The following is an 18,258-nucleotide window of genomic DNA, read 5'->3' on the forward strand; positions in this document are numbered from 1 at the left end:
TCTGCTTTGCAGCTATAGCCTCCAACCTGGACTGCTCACAAACAGCCTCCAGCATGTAAGCCACTCCCAGCTACATCTGTGTGTGCTGCAGCCAGCCAGTCACACCTTGGCTCTTCCTAGCCTACGTTATGCTGCAGGGTGACCTCAACACGCTCCTAGTCTTAGGTTTTCCTCCAGAAATGTATGTTCTATACTGCCCAACCCTCTACTGGACAGTACAAATATGTTAAGTCCCTTATTCATTTAACAGAATAATATGCACACAATTTGTTACCCCAAATGAAGGTACCCAGATGCTTCAACTTCAACACACTGGGTTAGATAAAATAGTAAAACAAGTTCATTAACTACAAAGAGCTCGATTTTAAGTAAGTATAAGTAATGAGGCATTAAAGTCAGAAGTGACTACAAGGAAAATAAAGATAAAACATGTACCAGGTACCCAACTTAATAAACTATGTTAGATTCAAAACAAAGTTTTCTCACTACATGCTTTCAGCAGTCTTACTGACCAAAATCATTAGGTCAGAACTCCTTCTCACCCCCAGAGTCCAACCGCCTCTTCCTTTGTCTATTCAAGTGCAGTGAGTGTGACGGGCAGTGTGGGAGAGACAGGAGTGCCTTGGGGTGTTTGCATTTCCTTTTTATAGTTTCAGTCCCCCTCTTCAGAAACATTTCCAACTGAGAACCAGGAGCCAAAGAGTCTATGTGGAAGGACAGTCTCTACTGTTTTTTTTTTCACCTGTTTGAACTTCCTTTGTTTTCCTTTCTGCTTGATGACTCTGTTTCCTGCTTAAATGCAAATTGAGGCAAGCACAAATTCCTTCCTTTTTTTAGGACAGACCTGACTTCTGCCTGGGCAGGGTTGTGGGGTTTGGAAGGTGTGTTACTAACACCAGACAGGGGAATCTTATAATTTCACATACAATGTTGCCATACATATTTTACCAGGACAATACTGACCAGCAAATTATGATTTTTCCAATGATACCATACAAGTTGTAGGCCTGGCTTAACATAAGTGACTTGCCTAAATTCTTAATGGACATGACTGGGAAGGTGAATGGAAGGTTAAGTTATAAATGGGGGCTTGACAAACTGTATGCTAGAGTCAGGCTAGTGCTAACTAAGATAAGCAGTAACACCCTGGTGCTAGAGACAATGGAATGTAAAGATCAGGTGCCCTGTGAACAGCACATGGACAGAGCATGCTGTACAGGGATTGCTTCCTGCAAAGTAGCCAATCCAATAAAAAATGTGTGATTTAATATAAAGCAAATACAATGTGTTAATATATATAAAGGAAGAGGTTTTCTGTGTAACTTTGGTTGTGTGGTATGCCCTGTACCCACCCCTACCTTCAAGTCTGATAAACACAGAGTAGCTTTGCTCTATGTCAAATAAAGGAACCTGAATGATGAAATCCAGAACAGAACTGAGTGTTTTGGATCCCAGAGAACTGGATGAAATGTTCTCCCAGAACTGGAAAAGGGGTTCCTGTTAAGCCAAGTGGAAAAGGTCTCAGTGGGAATCTCAACAAAAGGCATGCTTTGTATAAATATTATTAGAATAGTGTGTGGGATGTAAATTCAGGGGTGTATTCAGTCACACCAACTCTCCCAGATTTATTGAGGGAGGTGATTCTGTTCCCAGCAGCAGGCGCTCTCGCTGCTGTCTGATGGTGCAGAATATTCATCTTTTCTTCAGACCCCCAAATCCCATGAATTAATTCTGTCTCTCCCACCCTGACACCTACCTAATCTCCAGTCCTGCCACTAATTATATTGCCCCACTGCATGTCAATGCTTATCCAATATCTGCACCCTCGGCCCCACCCCAATTAGCAATTAATTCTGCTCCTCAGACTTCAAATCAATTCTTCTCCCATATCTGACAGTCAACCAGGCCCAGCATCAGCCCTGTGCCCCTTCTAGCCTTCACCTCTGCTTCTGCTGCAGCTCCTGGGGGATCTCCACAGCCTGCTTGCAGGCCTTGGAGGATCAGCTGCAATTGGCCCTTCTTCACTCCCCTTCCTCCTTTTCCCAGGCCTGGTATTGCAGGATACGGGGACAGTAGAGCAGGGAGCAGAGTGACCCATTACATGAGGAGCTTCCCTGAACTGCTGGGATCTTTCTGCTCCTTCTCCTTACTCTCCTACCCAAAAGTATTCTCTGGCTTCTATGGCAGGGGGGAGAGTTCTGCCTGCCCCCTGCCCCTACTTCCTGAGCAGAGAAGCCAATCGGAGGTACAGGCTGGCCTGGAAATGTGTGGTGGCTGGTGTTTCTCAATAATGCTAGCCTGGCTCCAGCAGGGCTCAAAATTGGGTAATTCGATGATATGGCCAGAGCTGGCAATTATTTTTAACTCAGACACCAATTAACAGATTTCCTTGTAAATTCTCATTAAAATTATTCTGCATGCAAAGAATAAGTGTTGTTAGTTTGGGGAGATACAATCTGTTTAACCAAAGTGGTTAAATCCCTGGTTTAAACCTTACATTCAACTCAACTATGCTCAACTTAGCTATGGAGTGATGATCAGTGCTTTCATAACTGTGTCTGTATGATGTACTACTGGGTGTCCATTTCACCTGCCCTCAGTTGCGGAGTGAATCTATTCAATTGTTGATTTTGGTTTCATCTCCTCTCTCTGGAAAACTGTTACCATGTGCAGGCACAGTTACGAAAGTCAGTGTTTCTGCATGTTATAAGGCTGTTTCTCCTGTTGCTTTTCTCTTAGATGCTGCTTCTAAGCACGCTGCACAAGGATTTTTTGATTGTCTTAGAGCTGAAGTGGCAGAATTTGATGTTTGTATCAGCACCGTGAGTCCAACATTCATCCGTTCATACCATGTTCAACCAGAGCCTGGCAACTGGGAGGCCTCCATTTGGAAATGTAAGGTTCAAAGAACAAATGAGAGCCAAAGGAGCAGTAGAAGTGGATAGTGAGATAGGGGGTGAGTGGATAGAAGGGAGACAAGAGAACCATGTTTCAAAGTGGATCAGAGCTGATCAAAATGCTCTAGAGAAATGTTAGTGCATGGCAGCAGAGTCCACACCTTAGTGCAGGCAGATTTGCATCCCAGCTTGCTGTGAACTAAGGGTATGTCTACCCGGCCTGTGGAAGAAAGTTTCTCAGCTTAGGTGGACAGCTCTAAAAACAGATGTATTGACAGCTCTTTGAAGTTGCAGTTTGGGCTGGAGCCTGGGCTCTGAAGCTCACTCTCATCCTTAGACAAACCATAAGTGTTCATTGAGACAAGCCCACAGAGAGAACAGATGATGGCGGGCAGAAGAAAAGAGAGATTGCGTAAGTCATGTGAGCAGTGTAGGGAGAGGAGGAAAACAGGGGAGAGTGTAATGGAGTGTGTGAAAAGAAAGGCGCTAGGCAGGGGAGGGGCCTGTGATGAGGAAAGGAAGTGGAGGTGGGGAAAGGTGTGCTGGGAGTATGGAAGAGAGGCCAGCAAAAGGGCAGGTGAGGAAGGGAAGGACAGTGGAGAAGGAGTATCACTGGGGTATTGAGAAGAAACAGTGAATGAGTTCAGCTTGGGTGAGAGAAAAAACCATGCAACTTTACTCACCATTCTGCCAGAGGAGTATTCGACTGGGAAAGCTTTTGCAGCCAGTTGATTTGATCCTGTATTGTCAACTCAAAGCACTGCGTCAGGCCTCTAGGGATCATGAGAATGACTTAAAAATCATAAGATTTTTTTTAAAAGTACTAAATATTGTGTCTGTTTCTTTACTAACTGGTCTCAGTCTTTAGTTTTCACTCAGTTCACCTTTTCAGGCTTCTTCTCATGCCAGGTGGGCTAAAAACTGGGTGTTTGGTGGTCCGTGTGTGAGATGAATTTGGTGGGTCTGAACTCTGATGGCACAAGCTCCCCATTGTGGTTTGCATTAATGCAGGGGCTCCCAAACTTTTTGCCAGTATGACCGCATTTTAGTGATTTATCCTCCTGAGACCACAGACAGCAAGGAAGATGCCATTTTGAAGTGCAAAATGGCATTCTCCACACAGTATGTCTTCACATGCACTGTCTTGTGTAGTCTGTTGGTTTGATAATGATGTTTTCATGCTATTTCTTTTTGTGGATTCTGAAGTCCAAAGTGTGACGCGCATGCTCGTGAGCAGATCGGGCAGACAAAGTCATTGGTAAGTGTCTTGGTAGCTATAGACAGAGCTGCAGCGCAGGGGGCAAGAGGGGCAATTTGCCCCAGGCCCCACAGGGGCCCCCATGAGAGTTTTTCAGGGCTCTTGAAGTGGGGTCCTTCACTCGCTCCGGGGGCCCCGGAAAACTCTTGCAGGGCCTGGGCCCCTGGAGCTTCTTCTGCTCCCGGTCTTCGCCGGCAGGGGGTCCTTCCACTCTGGGGCGGAAGAACCCCCCGCCACTGAATTACTGCCGAAGCGGGACCCACTGCTGAAGTGCAGCCGGGTCTTCGGTGGTAATTCGGTGACGGGGGGCCCTTCCGTTTCAGACCTCACCACCGAAAGTGCCCCAAAGACCCGCAGCGGGAGCCTCCCGCTGGGAGCCCCCTGCTGCCGAATTACCACTGAAGACCCGGCTGCACTTCGGTGGCGGATCCCGCTTCGGCGGTAATTTGGAGGCGAGAGGCCCCCACCGCGGGTCTTTGGGGCACTTCGGTGGCGGGTCCCAGAACAGAAGGGCCACCCGCTGCCGAAAACCCAAGGCCCCCAGAATCATCTGGGTGGCCCTGGCTATAGAAGTGGAATGAAGCTTTCCCTTGCAGCTGACAGGCAATTATTTCTGTCCTCTTCAAAAGCTTGGAAAGCTCTGACTGTTGTGTTGCCAGGCTGATCTATTTGATCAACCTTGTCAAGATCATCTGGTTTTATTGGACCAAAGTGTGTGCTATTCTTGATGCTATCCTTGTAGCACTTTCTGGGGTAGTCTTGATTCCGAAGTCTTTTTGCCAATTATCCATAGACATTTTTTCTGGGGATTCGATGTTCAGGCATCCTAATGATGTGGCCAACCCAGTGTAGTTGGGCTTTTATCAGCATGGCCTCAATGCTTGTGGCATTTGGTTTTTGGAGAACTTCTGGGTTGATAATTTTGTCTTGCCAGCAGATCCGCATAATGGTGAGCAGAGACTGCATATGGAAGGCCTCTAGCTGTTGGATATGACATTTGTATGGTGTCCAGGTCTCAGAGCCGTAGAGGAGAGATGTGAGCACAGAGGTGTTGTAAAGTTTTATTTTTGTTGAGAGGGTTCTGTTGTGGGATTTCAGGACTTTGTTGCATAGTTTTCCTAATGACTGAGAAACTTTATGTATCCCGTTCATGATCTGTTTATCAAGAGATCCATCACTGGAGATGTTGCTGCTGATATAGATAAGATTGTCAACTTGCTTTAGTTGGGTTCCACTAACGGAGATGCTAGGGGATATGGCATGGAGTGATGAAGATGACTGATGCAACACCACAGTTTTCCCCAGGCTGATTGTGAGGCCAAACAATTTTGATGCTTCAGTGAAGCGATCTACAATGAACTAGAGAGCTCCCTTTGTGTGTGCTGGGAGGGCACAATCATCCCCAAAGAGTGCTTCTCTTATTAGAAGATTGAACCGTCATGTCTGTATCTGATGTATGTGTGTCTGTTGAGCCTGTTTGTAGCATGGTTGAGAACTTGGGTGAAGAAGGGATTGAACAATACAAGGGCAAGGACACAGCCTTGTTTGACTCATTTAAAATGGGAAAGGAGACAGTCAGATCTCCATTAAAAAGTACCTGACTTTGCATCCCCTCATGGAATAAATGAATGATCTTTACCAGTTTTGGTGGGCAACCAAATTTGCCAAGGATCATCCATAATCCTTCTCTGTTGACTGTATCAAATGCTTTTGTCAGATCAATGAAGATACTGAACAGATCCATGTTTTGTTCGATGCATTTTTCTTATATTTGCCTGATACTAAAAATCACGTCTATGGTGCTACAACCAGGTCTGAATCTGCACTAAGCCTCAGATAGATTGGCTTCTGAGACAGATGAGTTCTGTCTGTTCAGAAGGACACAAGCAAAAATTTTTTTCAGTGACAGACAGGAGAGATATGCTGAGGTAGTTATCACAGATCATTTTGCTACCTTTATTTTTAAATAAAGGAATAATTATGGCATCTTTGAAATCTTGTGGCATTTCTTCATTCTCCCAGATGTCAGTAAGGACCTTCTGGAGTGTTGTTGCCATCTTTGGACTAGCAGATTTATATATTTTTGCTAGTATTCCATCTCTGCCTGTGGACTTTCCTGAGCTCAATATACTGATTGCCTTTTCTGTTCCTTCAAGCGAGAGTGGTGAGTCACGGTGGTGCTGAATAGGCTTTTGAGGTATCTGGTTGGTAGCACTTGTTTCAATTGAGGATGTATGGGGTGTATGGGAGAAGTAATACCTTTGAGTAATTTGAACTGCTGCACTCTGAGTGGTTCTTTTCCTCTCTGGTCTTCACTGAACACCCAGTCTAACCTGTGGTTGCCATACCCCAGTAAACTGCCTCAGTGGATGGGCTAAACTGGGTAAGGGTAACTGGAAGTGTGGAAACTGATGGTGATTTAGGGATTGCCCTTCCAAGCATATGAAGACTGTTCTGGTAGCCAAGGCGAAAGAGACCATGTGCTGTTCCAACGGCTTGAAAAGCAGCGCAGTGACGCATTGTGGAAGGTGAAAGGCATGATGGGGCACTATAGAAGTCCTGGCTATCCACTTCAGCTAAAGAAGCTTCCAGTTGTAACAGTGTTTGTGCCACTGGACCAAGCATCAGCTGTTGAGAGAATGGGATTGTTCCAGTGCAATGACTCCCATTTTAATCCACCTCACACACATGTCATTCATGCACATCTCTCTTCAAAAGTCCTGTGGCGATGGGGGAGTTGCAAAGCAATAGGTGAAGTTGATTACTGGCAGTCATAGCCACAAGCCTGTACGTAGGCAGCCTGGGACATTGATCACCCATCCCTGACCCAAGGGCAGCAGAGAAGCTCAGCAACTCCCCAGGCAATTGAGCAGTCCTTTTTAGGATTGCACTGCTCTCCCTTTGTAAGGGAAGGGGCTAGAAAAGATGCCTCAAAATTTGCCTGTCCAAACCATATCTGGCCACCTTACTGCGGGTGGTGGATCAGCCTCTGTGCTGTCGAAAATCAAAGATAACTAAAAAGGCACTAAGGATTGTGGATAGGAACATCAAGACTATGGTAGACAAAGACAACACCTCTCAATTTGAAAGAAGAACAGCTCTCCGTTCAAAAGATGTCATTGAGATTGTAGCACTCAGTGAAACTAGATTGGCAGACACGGGCATTATTAGAGAACCAGCTGGGGGTTGCACCTTCTTTTGGAAAGGAAAAATCCCTGGAATGGGAATTACCATCAAGATCAAACTCTTGCAATGTCTTTAAGACTTCCCAATAGGCATCAACATAAGACTCATGAACTCTAGTTACCACTAAATAAGTCATGATTTGCTACCATTCCCCACTGCACCAATGGGACAACTCAGCAGAGATGCCAAGAACTGCCAGGCCGTGGAGACTGAGCTATCCCTGGGGCCCTGTGATGGGTGCATACCCTGCACTAGGCAAGAAAGGGTTAATCCTACAGTGTGGGTGAGGAAGTCCCCCCTCCCCAGATCCTGCTGGGCATTCTCCAACTACTGTGCTGCTATAAAGGAGAGCAGCCCAACTCAGTCTGGGCTGACAGTCAAGGAGGAAGGATGCTTGGGTAGGCTCCAGCCCAGGAACTGTTATAGCCCTTGCCTGCAGGAGCCAGAAATCCTGATACTCAGATTAAAGACCTGTTGCTTATAGCTAACTGGCAGGAGTCGGAGTCCCAGGGAGTTACCTGTGCCAAGGAGGCCAGAGACCCCAACACCATATGGACTACAGCTTCAGGAAACATGGTAGGAAGTAGCCCATGGAGGTGGAGTGAGTGGTATCTCTCACCCATGTAAGGTCAGTGTGTTGTGACTGGATCCCCTGCTGACCTAGCTGCGGATAACTCTGCCACCGTTAGGGCCCTGGGCTGGGACCTGGTGGAGTTGGGTGGGCCCAGGTCCCCCTACTCTAGCTGCCACTGCCCTTTGGTGGTGGCCTCCCAGATCTGGCCACTAGACCACACTGTCCTGCACGCGAGGGCCGAAGTATTGACTCTGGCCACTAGGCCATGCTACCCTGCACTTGAGGGCCACTGTATTGAGTCTGGCCATTAGGCTACTTTGCCCTGTACTTTAGGGCCATTGTACTGACTCTGGCCAGTAGGCCATGCTATCCTGCACTCGAGGGCTGCTGTATTGACTTTGCCCACTAGGCCATACTGCCCTGTACTTGGAAGCCGCTGTGTAGTCTCTGGTCATTAGGCCATGCAGCCCAGAACCCAAGGGCAGCCACTGTATTGACTCTTGCCATTGGGCCGCACTATCGTGAGGCCCAGGAAGGTCTGGTAGGCTGTAACCATGGTGTCACCGCACCCATGATCCACTCCAAAGGGGGACAAAGTGTACATACACTGCCACAGGCCCCTAGAACAGTTGTTCTCAACTGGGATATGTGCACCCCTGGGGGCACACAGAGCTCTTCCAGGGATTATGTAAACTAATTGCCTAGTTTGACTAGACCAATGGTTTTCAAACTAGGGCTGCCGCTTGTTCAGGGAAAGCCCCTGGCAGGCCAGACCAGTTTGTTTACCTGTTGTGTCCACAGGTTCAGCTGATCGTGGCTCCCACTGGCCGCGGTTCGCCGCTCCAGGCCAATGGGGGCTGCAGGAAAGGCAGCCAGCACATCCCTCGGCCTGTGCCGCTTCCTGAAGCCCCCATTGGCCTGGAGTGGCGAACCATGGCCAGTGGGAGCCGCGATCGGCCGATCCTGCAAACATGACAGGTAAACAAACTGACCCGGCCTGCGTGGGGCTTTCCCTGAACAAGCAGCGACCCCATTTTGAGAACCACTGCAATAGACTACATGAAAAGCACTAGTGAAGTCAGTACAAATGAAAATGTCATACAGACAATGACGTCTTTATACTGATCTATATTTTATACTAGTGTTTCTCAAGCAGAGGAGTTGCCATTTATCTTATAATTACATGGTAAATGAAAAAGTAATTTTTTCACACTTTTGTATTTTTATGTCTGATTTTGTAAGCAAGCAGTTTTTAAGTGAAGTGAAACTTGGGGTACTCAAGACAAATCAGACTCCTGAAAGGAGTACAGTAGTCTGCAAAGGTCGAGAACCACTGCCCTAGAGGAAGTTCTCCCCTAACTCAGGGCTGAGCCATGCTGCCAGGCAGGGCCGGCTCCAGGCCCCAGCGTGCCAAGCGCGTGCTTGGGGCGGCATGCCGCGGGGGGCGCTCTGCCGGTTGCCAGGCAGGCGGCAGGCGGCTCCGGTGGACCTCCTGCAGGCGTCCCTGCGGAGGGTCCGCTGGTCCCGCCGTTCCGGTGGACCTCCCACAGGTGTGCCTGAGGATGCTCCACTGGAGCCGCGGGACCACCGGACCCTCCGCAGGAATGCCTGCGGGAGGTCCACCTGAGCCGCGGGACCAGCGAATGGCAGAGCGCCCCCCCGCGGCGTGCCGCCATGCTAGGGGCGGCGAAATGGCTAGAGCCGGCCCTGCTGCCAGGGCAGTGTGTGGGGAAGCTTTCCCTAACGCTGCCCTATAGCTAAACAAAGGGCAGGACTATAGGAACAGAAACTCTCTCAGCAGGCGCCACAGCATCTCCATGTGGCAGAAAGCAGCATTTAGAGGCAAATGCCTGCTTCGTCCCCATGGACCCGCTGGCTGCATGGACTCTGCAGTGTGCTGGAGAATGACGGGGCAGCGAGATATGCAAGTATCAGGTGTGATGCACTGCATTTGACTGCCCTGATCTGGGCATGGCTGATGCATGGGGCCCTTCCCCAAAGGGTTATGATTCTGTGAATGCACAAAATCCAACAGTAGTTTTCCTCTGTCCGAACCCACCCCTTGTGTCAATGTTTTGTCTGTGTCCCAGAAAGCAGGGCTGGTGCTCTAGCAAGATCTTCCCTGCTGGAAACTGTTGTGGCTGCTGGCAAGCATCAAAGCCATAGGGAGTTGCATTGGTGCAACGGTTCCCAGGCATGGGGAAGATACTCTTCAAGAGCAGCTCCCACTCCCTGGCTTCCACTGTAGGGGAGATGGAGGGGCAGGATTGAAACCATGATGGTGGTGTGGCTTTGGGCTGGGTTGTAAATGGTATTTAGATGTCTAAAAATGCAAGTAGGTGCCTAGAGGGATTTTCAAAAGCACCTAAACACCTGTCAGCAATCCCAGGAGGTTCACAGTGGCAGCTGTGCACCCCTGCAAGCTTGCAGCGGTGTGACCCACCCCATCAACTCTATGGGGTGTTCTCCTTCACCAGTGGTGTCAGCGCTGAGTGCCTATGGTGTGCAACAACTCTGACTCCTCGAATGTACCCATAACAGCACCGTGTGCCTGTGCCATGCACTGAGCCTGCCCATTCTCAGCTTGCCAGCCTGGTCTCTGTGTGTTAGTAGCATATACTCAGCCAATATTTAAAAAACAGGGTGGGGCTATATTTCCATATCCCTGATTCTGTATCCCTGTATTTGTAAATAATTCTACACCAGGCTTTCAACCAGGCTAAACCCCAAAAATTCTACACCAGGCTTTCAACTGACAGCAGTCTTCAGGCCAATCAGACTATTCATGTGGATTGTAGAGCACTTTGAAAAATCAGCTCTGAACAGATGGCTCTGCTCAACCTAAGCTATCATGCTGCAAGGGCTGCCTCAGAATTAACTGTCCTAAGCCTGCTTCTCTCCTCCTGTTTGTCCCTATAGTGCTCCACCATTCGCTCCTGAGAGTTGAAGTTCCAACAATGTGCTCAGTCTCAGCTCCTGTTAATAAAACATGAGTCATCCAGGCAGGGAACAAGAAAAAAGCCTTATGACAGGTCTCTCTAGGTGGGTAGATGGTTTCCACCACTGCGGTGTCTGGGGGCCTCAAGCGGCCAGTCACAGCTCAGATGGTGAACAAGTATAGGGTGGAGTTCATGTGCAATGAATTTGAATTTGGACATGCAGAAAATGCATTGAACAGTTTACTAATAGCAAAGAAATTCATAAAAGGTGATCTCGGACTGTAGATAATTCATGATCTAAAATTCACAAAATCCATTTGTTGCTGCTTGAGACAGGCACCTCCCCAATAGCTTTGTTTCAAATGGTCATTCAAAAGATAGGACAGAGCAGAGCTTGGGCTCTGTTGCTTGATCCAAATTAAACATGATATTTCTTGTATTAGGCCCGCCTCTGTGGTGCTGTATCTTTTGCCCTTTACACAATAACAGTAGAAGAAATCACACGGGGACAGTGGGACCCAGATGTCCTAAATATACACATCATGTAAAGTCTAGTTACAGACACACTGCTTCTGTGGCTGGCTTCTAAACCACCCTAGATCAAAGCCAGAAGGAACCATTCTGATAATCTAGTCAGACCTCCTGCCTAGCACAGGCCAGGGAATTCCACCAAGTGGTTCTTGCATCCAGCCCATAATTTCTGGTTGAATGTTTGAGCAAAAATGGTTCAACCACTTTTGAGAGAGAATAGAAAGAAAAAAGACACCTTTCCCCCAGCAATTTTTGTGTTTGTGTTTTCCCTTTGACCAGGTTTTGCAGGGAAATGGTTTAGGGGCACTTGCCATTGTCTAGTTAGAAATATGTTGATAACACACATATGCGCATACACATTGATACAGGCAAACGTAAGGAACTAGGAACCAAGAATGCAGGTCACACTTACGGAATGCGGTACTGCATCCTGGAAAGCAATTACACTGAGAAGGACTTAAGAGTTGTAGAAACTAACTGAAACTGAGCTCCCCAGGCAATGTGATCCTTGGATGTATAAGCAGTGAGATATCAAGTAGGAGTAGGGAGGTGGCATTACCTCTGTATATGACATTGGTGAGATCACTACTGGATACTCGGTTCAGTTCTGTGGGCAACACTGAAAAAAATGTTTAAAAATGAGAAAGAGTTCAGAAAGGAGCTACAAGAGTGAGTCGAGGTTTGGAAAAGCTGACTTACAGTGAGAGACTTAGGAAGCATGGTCTATTTAGTTTATCCAAGAGAAGGTTACAGTCTGTAAGTACCTACATAGGTAGAAATTTCTGATAGTACAGGACTCCCTAATTTAACAATCAAAGGCTGAACAAGAAGCAAGGGTGTAAGCTGAAGCCAGACAAATTCAGACTGGAAATGTGTGTCAAATTATGTAACAATGAGAATAAGTAACCACTGGAATAACTTGCCTGGGAATGTGGCATGTTCTCCATCACCTGGGGGTCTTTAAACTGAGAATGGATATCTTGTTGTAAGAGATCCACTCTAGCTCAACTAGACGTTATAAGTTTGATGCAAGAATCTCTGGGTGAGGTTCTCTGCTCTGTGTTCTGTAGGATGATCAGAATGCCCCTTTCTGGCCTTAAATCTATTAATCTAAAACAGAAAAATAAAAGAATTGGATTGTGGTTTTGCCACAAGCCCTGTGCGTGGGGTGGCTGGTACCTGTGCTGCAGCAGGAGCAGTGCAGGAAAGGAGTTCTGCCTCCAAAGAGAACAATTCCTTTCCTGCTTCCCCATTCTTCCCAGGGGTGTAATAATTTCTGTTGCCCTACACCTATTGAATCAGGAACCCCTCCGCCCACACACACCCCTTTAGCTAAGCTGGACAGTGCAAGGCTCTCCCCACTCTTCACCTACCCTCTCCAGAGTAGAGATGTAAGCATGAACACACTGCACCTGCTTGCACACCTCAGATCAATATCAGGGTGCCTGCAAGGCGGTTGGGATATATGTAGGGTGAGGTGATTGTACTCCACCTTATGTTCCTGCATGTCTGGTCATCCCCTGTGAGAATCTAGCCCATAGGAGTCATTCTATTTCAATGTATACTAGAGCTGTCAATTAATCCCCGTTAACTCAAGCAAATAATGAAAACAAATTAACTTGATTTTAAAAGGTAATCACTGTTTTAATTCCACTGTTACACAATAATAGAGTACCAAATGAAATTTATTATAAATATTTTGGATGTTTTTCTACATGTTCAAATATATTGATTTCCATTACAACACCATACAAAGTATACAGTGCTCACTTTATATTATTTTATTACAAATATTTGCACTGTAATAAAAGAACTATAAAATTAAATAGTATATTTTGCAATTCACCTCATAAAGTACTGTTAGTGTAATCTTTTGTCATGAAATGCCACTTATAAATGTTGAATTATTGTTTTTTTTACATAACCACCCACAACACAAACAATGTAACTTTAGCACCCTACCAGTCCACTCAGTCCGACTTCTTGTTCACCCAATCGCTAAGAACAACCGTGTGTTACATTACAGAGATAAAGGTTTGTAGCCAGCATTGCAAGGTATTTATGTGCCAGATATGCTAAACATTCAAATGCCCCTTCAAGACAAAACATTCATATCTTAAAATCATATGCCTCCCATTCGAGAGGACATGTTCCATGCTGATGAGCCATTAAAAAAAAAAATGTGTTCATTACATTGTACTTGAAGTTCTTGGGAGAGAATTGTATGCCTCCTGCTGTGTTTTACCCTCATTCTGCCATATATTTCATGTTACAGCAGTCTCAGATAACAACACAGCACATGTGGTTCAATATAAGAACACTTCCACTGCAGATTTTACAAAATACAGAGAAGGTACCAATGTGAGATTTCTAAAGACAGCTACAGCACTCAACCCAAGGTTTTTGAATCTGAAGTGCCTTCAAAAAATCTGAGAGAGATGAGGTATGGAACATGCTGTCAAAAGTCTTAAAAGAGCAACATTTTGATGCAGAAACTACAGAACCCAAACCACCAAAAAGGAAAATCAGCCTTCTGTTGGTGGCATCTGACTCAGATGATGAAAATGAATGCGTATTGGTCTGCACTGCTTTGGATCATTTTTTAGCAGAACACTCCCCTCAGCATGGAAGCATGTCCTCTGGAATGGTGGTCAAAGCATGAAGGAGCATACAAATGTTTATTATATCTGACACATAAATGCCTTGCAATGCTAGCTACAACAGTGCCATGCAAACACTTGTTCTCACTTTCCAGTGACATTGTAAATAAGAAGCCAGCAGCATTATCTCCCATAAATGTAAATAAATGTTTTTGTCTGAGTAACTGGGTGAACAAGAAGTAGGACTGAGTGAACTTGTAGGCTCTAAAATTTTACATTGTTTTATTTTTGAGTGCAATTATGTCAAAAAATAATTCAACATTTGTAAGTGCACTTTTATGATAAAGAGATTGCACTACAGTGCTTGGATAAGGTGAATTGTAAAATACTATTTCTTTTGTTTTATCTTTTTTACAGTGCAAATTTTTGTAATAAAATAATACAAAGTAAGCACTGTATATTTTGTATTCTGTGTTATAATTGAAATCAATATATCTGAACATGTAGAAAACATCCAAAATATTTAAATAAATGATATTCTATTATTAACAGTGTGATAAAAACTGCAATTAATTGTGATTTTTTTTTAATCTCTCAATTAACTATGATTTTTTTTAAAATCACTTAACATCCCTAATTCATAAACGTATTCTCCTCCCACAAGTATCCCTCCACAATAATATCCCCCAATTGCCGGCTTCTTTTGATATTGACAATATATCACATAAAATGTATATTCAGAACTATGCATAAAACACCAAAGGCCTGATTCTGATCACTCTCTCTTGGAATCAGAAGTAATTCCAATGACATCACAAAGCTCTCTACAACAGGTGCAAGGACATTCAGAACCAGGCTTTTATTCCTAACAAAGAAATGAAAACAAACGTGTAGGGGTTGTGTAGAGTGTGCATGTCTCCTGAGATGACAGTGAATGCTCAGTGATTATTATGTGGCAGTGAGGAGTTACCTGGATACCTTAATTGCATTTTCAGACTTTCTAACAGTTTCTAAGGAGTTTTTCCTTAATTTACAGAAATTCTATAGCTGTAAGTGTAATATTTTTAGGTGGTGGTGCTGGTCGTGGCAAGTGGTAATGCTACCTGATCTCCATTGAAATATGCTTTTAACCTTCTTCTTAAACAAAGCTTCTTGTCTGGAAATTTCTTCAGGGTTTTAAAAACATTAAAGATGGGCTCACTGTCGGAAAGGCCTGTAGACTTTCCAACTCACGCAAGGATTGTGTGTATGGGAAAAAGGAAGCCAGGAGAAAGAGGGAACAGAAGGAGATTTTTAGAGGAAAGCTGTAAAACGATTAAATGAGCTGGGGATGGAGGGAGAGAGGAGGGGATGGGGCAGATGGAGGGTAGGAGTGGGAGGAACTAGGGGTTCAGGAAGCAGGTTGGGGTCCTCTTAGCACTAATTCACAGCTGGTCTGTCTGTTGCTCCATCGCTCCTCACGTCTGCTTCAGTGTGGCTACACTTCTGTTCTACTCCACACCATCTGGCTGCTGCTCACTCCTCTCTGGTCTGCTTTACAGTCTTTTTCAGAAAGCTGGCATACGGCGTGCATCCAGTGGAGGTTGCTGAAGAAGTTCTGCGCACAGTGAGCAGAAAGAAACAGGAGGTGTTTATGGCCAATGCCATCCCCAAGGCAGCTCTTTACATTCGTACTTTCTTTCCGGAATTGTTTTTTGCCATCATTGCCTCTGGTGTTAAGGAAAAGCAGAAGGTAGAAGAGAAATGATTTTGTTCACCTCTTTTTTCTGTTTGTGGCCTGAATAAAGTCCATGTTTCAAGAGTGAGCATTTCAACTTCCCTTTCAGTGAACAGTAAAGCTGCCAGTAAAGCCAGGTTGCTGCCAGACTACAGCAGGGAATAGCACAAATGCCTTTAAAGATTGCACCTCTCTCAGAGCCTATGGCTAAGATAAAGTGTTCTCTTATTTATATTAAAGTAGCACCTAAGGCCCCACTATGCTGGGATATTCATGGACCCAAAGTGAGAGACAGGCCCTGCTCCAGAGAGTGGACAGTCTATATCTGGACAAGACAGACAGGGTGGAGGGAAGAGTGCTAACCCCTGCTGAGGCTCCCCAGAAACCTCTTCTACTCATTTCCCCAAGTACTCAGTTCAACTCCAGGCATTGTCACTCAGGTATTTTTATTTGGCATCCAGCAATGCTAGGCTGAATTGATCAGACTCAGACCCAGAGGGATGGATGCAGGGTATATCACAGTTCCAAAATTACACAGAAACCCTTTCACTTTATATTCATTATACATCTCATTGCATTTACTATACATTGCATGACATGTTTTTGGATTGGCTTGGTTACTTTGCAGGAACCAATCCCTGTGCAGCATGTTCTGTTCCCAGCCACGGTGAGTACAGCCTGAGGGCCAAGGGATGAGTTAGGGGATAGCTCATGGGCATGACTATATGTGTATAGGGCAATTGAACTGAACACTGGCACCATTTTCCAGAGGCGGTGGTGATTTTAGTTAATATCACACTCCTGAGCATAACAGAGACTGAAACAGAACAGCTCCTGCAGGTATCCGGCTGCAGACCAGGGCTGTATGCTGCTAGCCGGTGTGCTGCAATGCTGAAGTAATCACTGAGTGATAGGGGAAAGTGTCCTACCATGGTGGAAGAAATAAAGCATCCCTCCCCAGAAACATTTGGCAAAGGATTTCAGACCTCCTCCAGGAAGGTTTCATTGAGATCATAATGGACAAATCCTGAAGCACATAAACAAACTGTTCCGCATGGCCCACTCTTTCTAACTCAATAGGGGAATGAGAAGCAAATAGAAACTCTACCTCTATTAACAGAGGGGAGGGATAGCTCAGTGGTTTGAGCATTGGCCTACTAAACCCAGGGTTGTGAGTTCAGCCCTTGAGGGGACCATTTAGGGAACTGGAGTGAAAATCTGTCTGGGGATTGGCCCTGCTTTGAGCAGGGGGTTGGACTAGATGACCTTCTCAGGTCCTTTCCAACCCTGATCTTCTATGGTTGTTTTACTATCTCTTCTAGCTTCAGAGTAATCAAGATATGTGTCCTGCTACTTTGGGAGTTCCATCCCTGCAGTTTCAAAGCAAACTGCATACTTATCAGAGGTTCCTTCCCCTGCATCTAGCTCACCCATGGGACAGTCTGGACTACCCAGGAGTCAAAAACAGGTTCTGGCTCACGGCAGCAGTTTGAAGGGCGAGTGTGGTACTCCACCTCCCCATGGGGATTAGCTTGTAGTGCTGGGGGCCACACTCCCAGCGCTGGGGCACTGTTTACACTGGCGCTTTGCAGCACTGTAACTTGCTGTGCTCAGGGGTGTCTTTTTTCACACCCCTGAGCGAGAAAGTTGCAGCATTGTAAAGCACCAGTGTAGCCAAGGCCTTAGGTTTGATGTGCCATGTATCAGTGGTAATTCTTCATTCCAATTGCTGCCTGTTGCATTCACCCCTTTTTCGTAGTTTGGATTTGATGGTTCTATTCATTTGCTTAACCTGTCCTGCTGCTGCTGGATCATAAGGGATGTGAAACTTCTGACCAGCAGGTTGAACACTTCTTTGACAACTGACTCCACAAATACACTCCCATTGTTGGAGTCAATAACCTTAAGCACCCCCTATCTGCAGAGCAGATAGTACAGTACATCAATTGCTTTGCTGTAGTTATGACAATCATTTCTAACAATGCCTCCACTACCTGAACTGGATGTATGGATTCTTTATGTTCCAGTGACTGCCTCTGGGGCAGTGAGTCCTCTCCTACAAGTAAAATGTAGGTGTGCACTAGACAGTATCCCAGTTTCGACTTGGAAACCTCCAAAAAGGTCTCCACTAATTGGGGTACCCAGGCAGACATATCCTGCCCATTTTGTACAGGTATTTTCTGTGCATTTTTAATTGTTTCCATAACTGCAGCCATGGGCATGATGCATCCTACTTCATTCCCCCAAAGCATTTTGTTAGCCAAATCTACCACTAATTTCATTTCCATGATAAGCTACTTACAACCTCCAAGTAGACAGATCAGAAAGACAGACTCCTAGGAGCATGTTACTGCCACAGGGGGTGGCTTTTAATGGTTTTGTTTGAGGGGGTGGTGTTTGGAGCCAAACAACCAATCGATACAGGGCACAGACTGGCCCAAGGGAACACTGCAGAAAGCAGACTGATTATATCATCAGTGTCTGTCTGTCCCTGCTACAGCTGCCTGTGTCTGTACTCCACTTCCTCCCTACTTCTTACCGCGCCCCACCCAATGT

The 18,258-nt window shown here is 45.7% G+C and overlaps 1 protein-coding gene across 1 annotated transcript in view; it reads left to right on the forward strand.

Moving 5' to 3' along the window:
* DHRS7C (dehydrogenase/reductase 7C) overlaps positions 1-15,790 on the forward strand; it is a 34,453-nt gene extending 18,663 nt beyond the window's left edge. The window contains exons 3-4 of the mRNA XM_032776797.2: positions 2,740-2,895; positions 15,527-15,790. Coding sequence (XP_032632688.2) covers positions 2,740-2,895; positions 15,527-15,732 — 362 coding nt within the window. The 3' untranslated portion in view covers positions 15,733-15,790. The remainder of the gene's footprint in view (positions 1-2,739; positions 2,896-15,526) is intronic.
* Positions 15,791-18,258: the final 2,468 nt, after the last annotated feature.

The sequence above is a fragment of the Chelonoidis abingdonii genome, chromosome 13 (assembly GCF_003597395.2).
Source record: "Chelonoidis abingdonii isolate Lonesome George chromosome 13, CheloAbing_2.0, whole genome shotgun sequence".
Lineage (NCBI taxonomy): Eukaryota > Metazoa > Chordata > Testudines > Testudinidae > Chelonoidis > Chelonoidis abingdonii.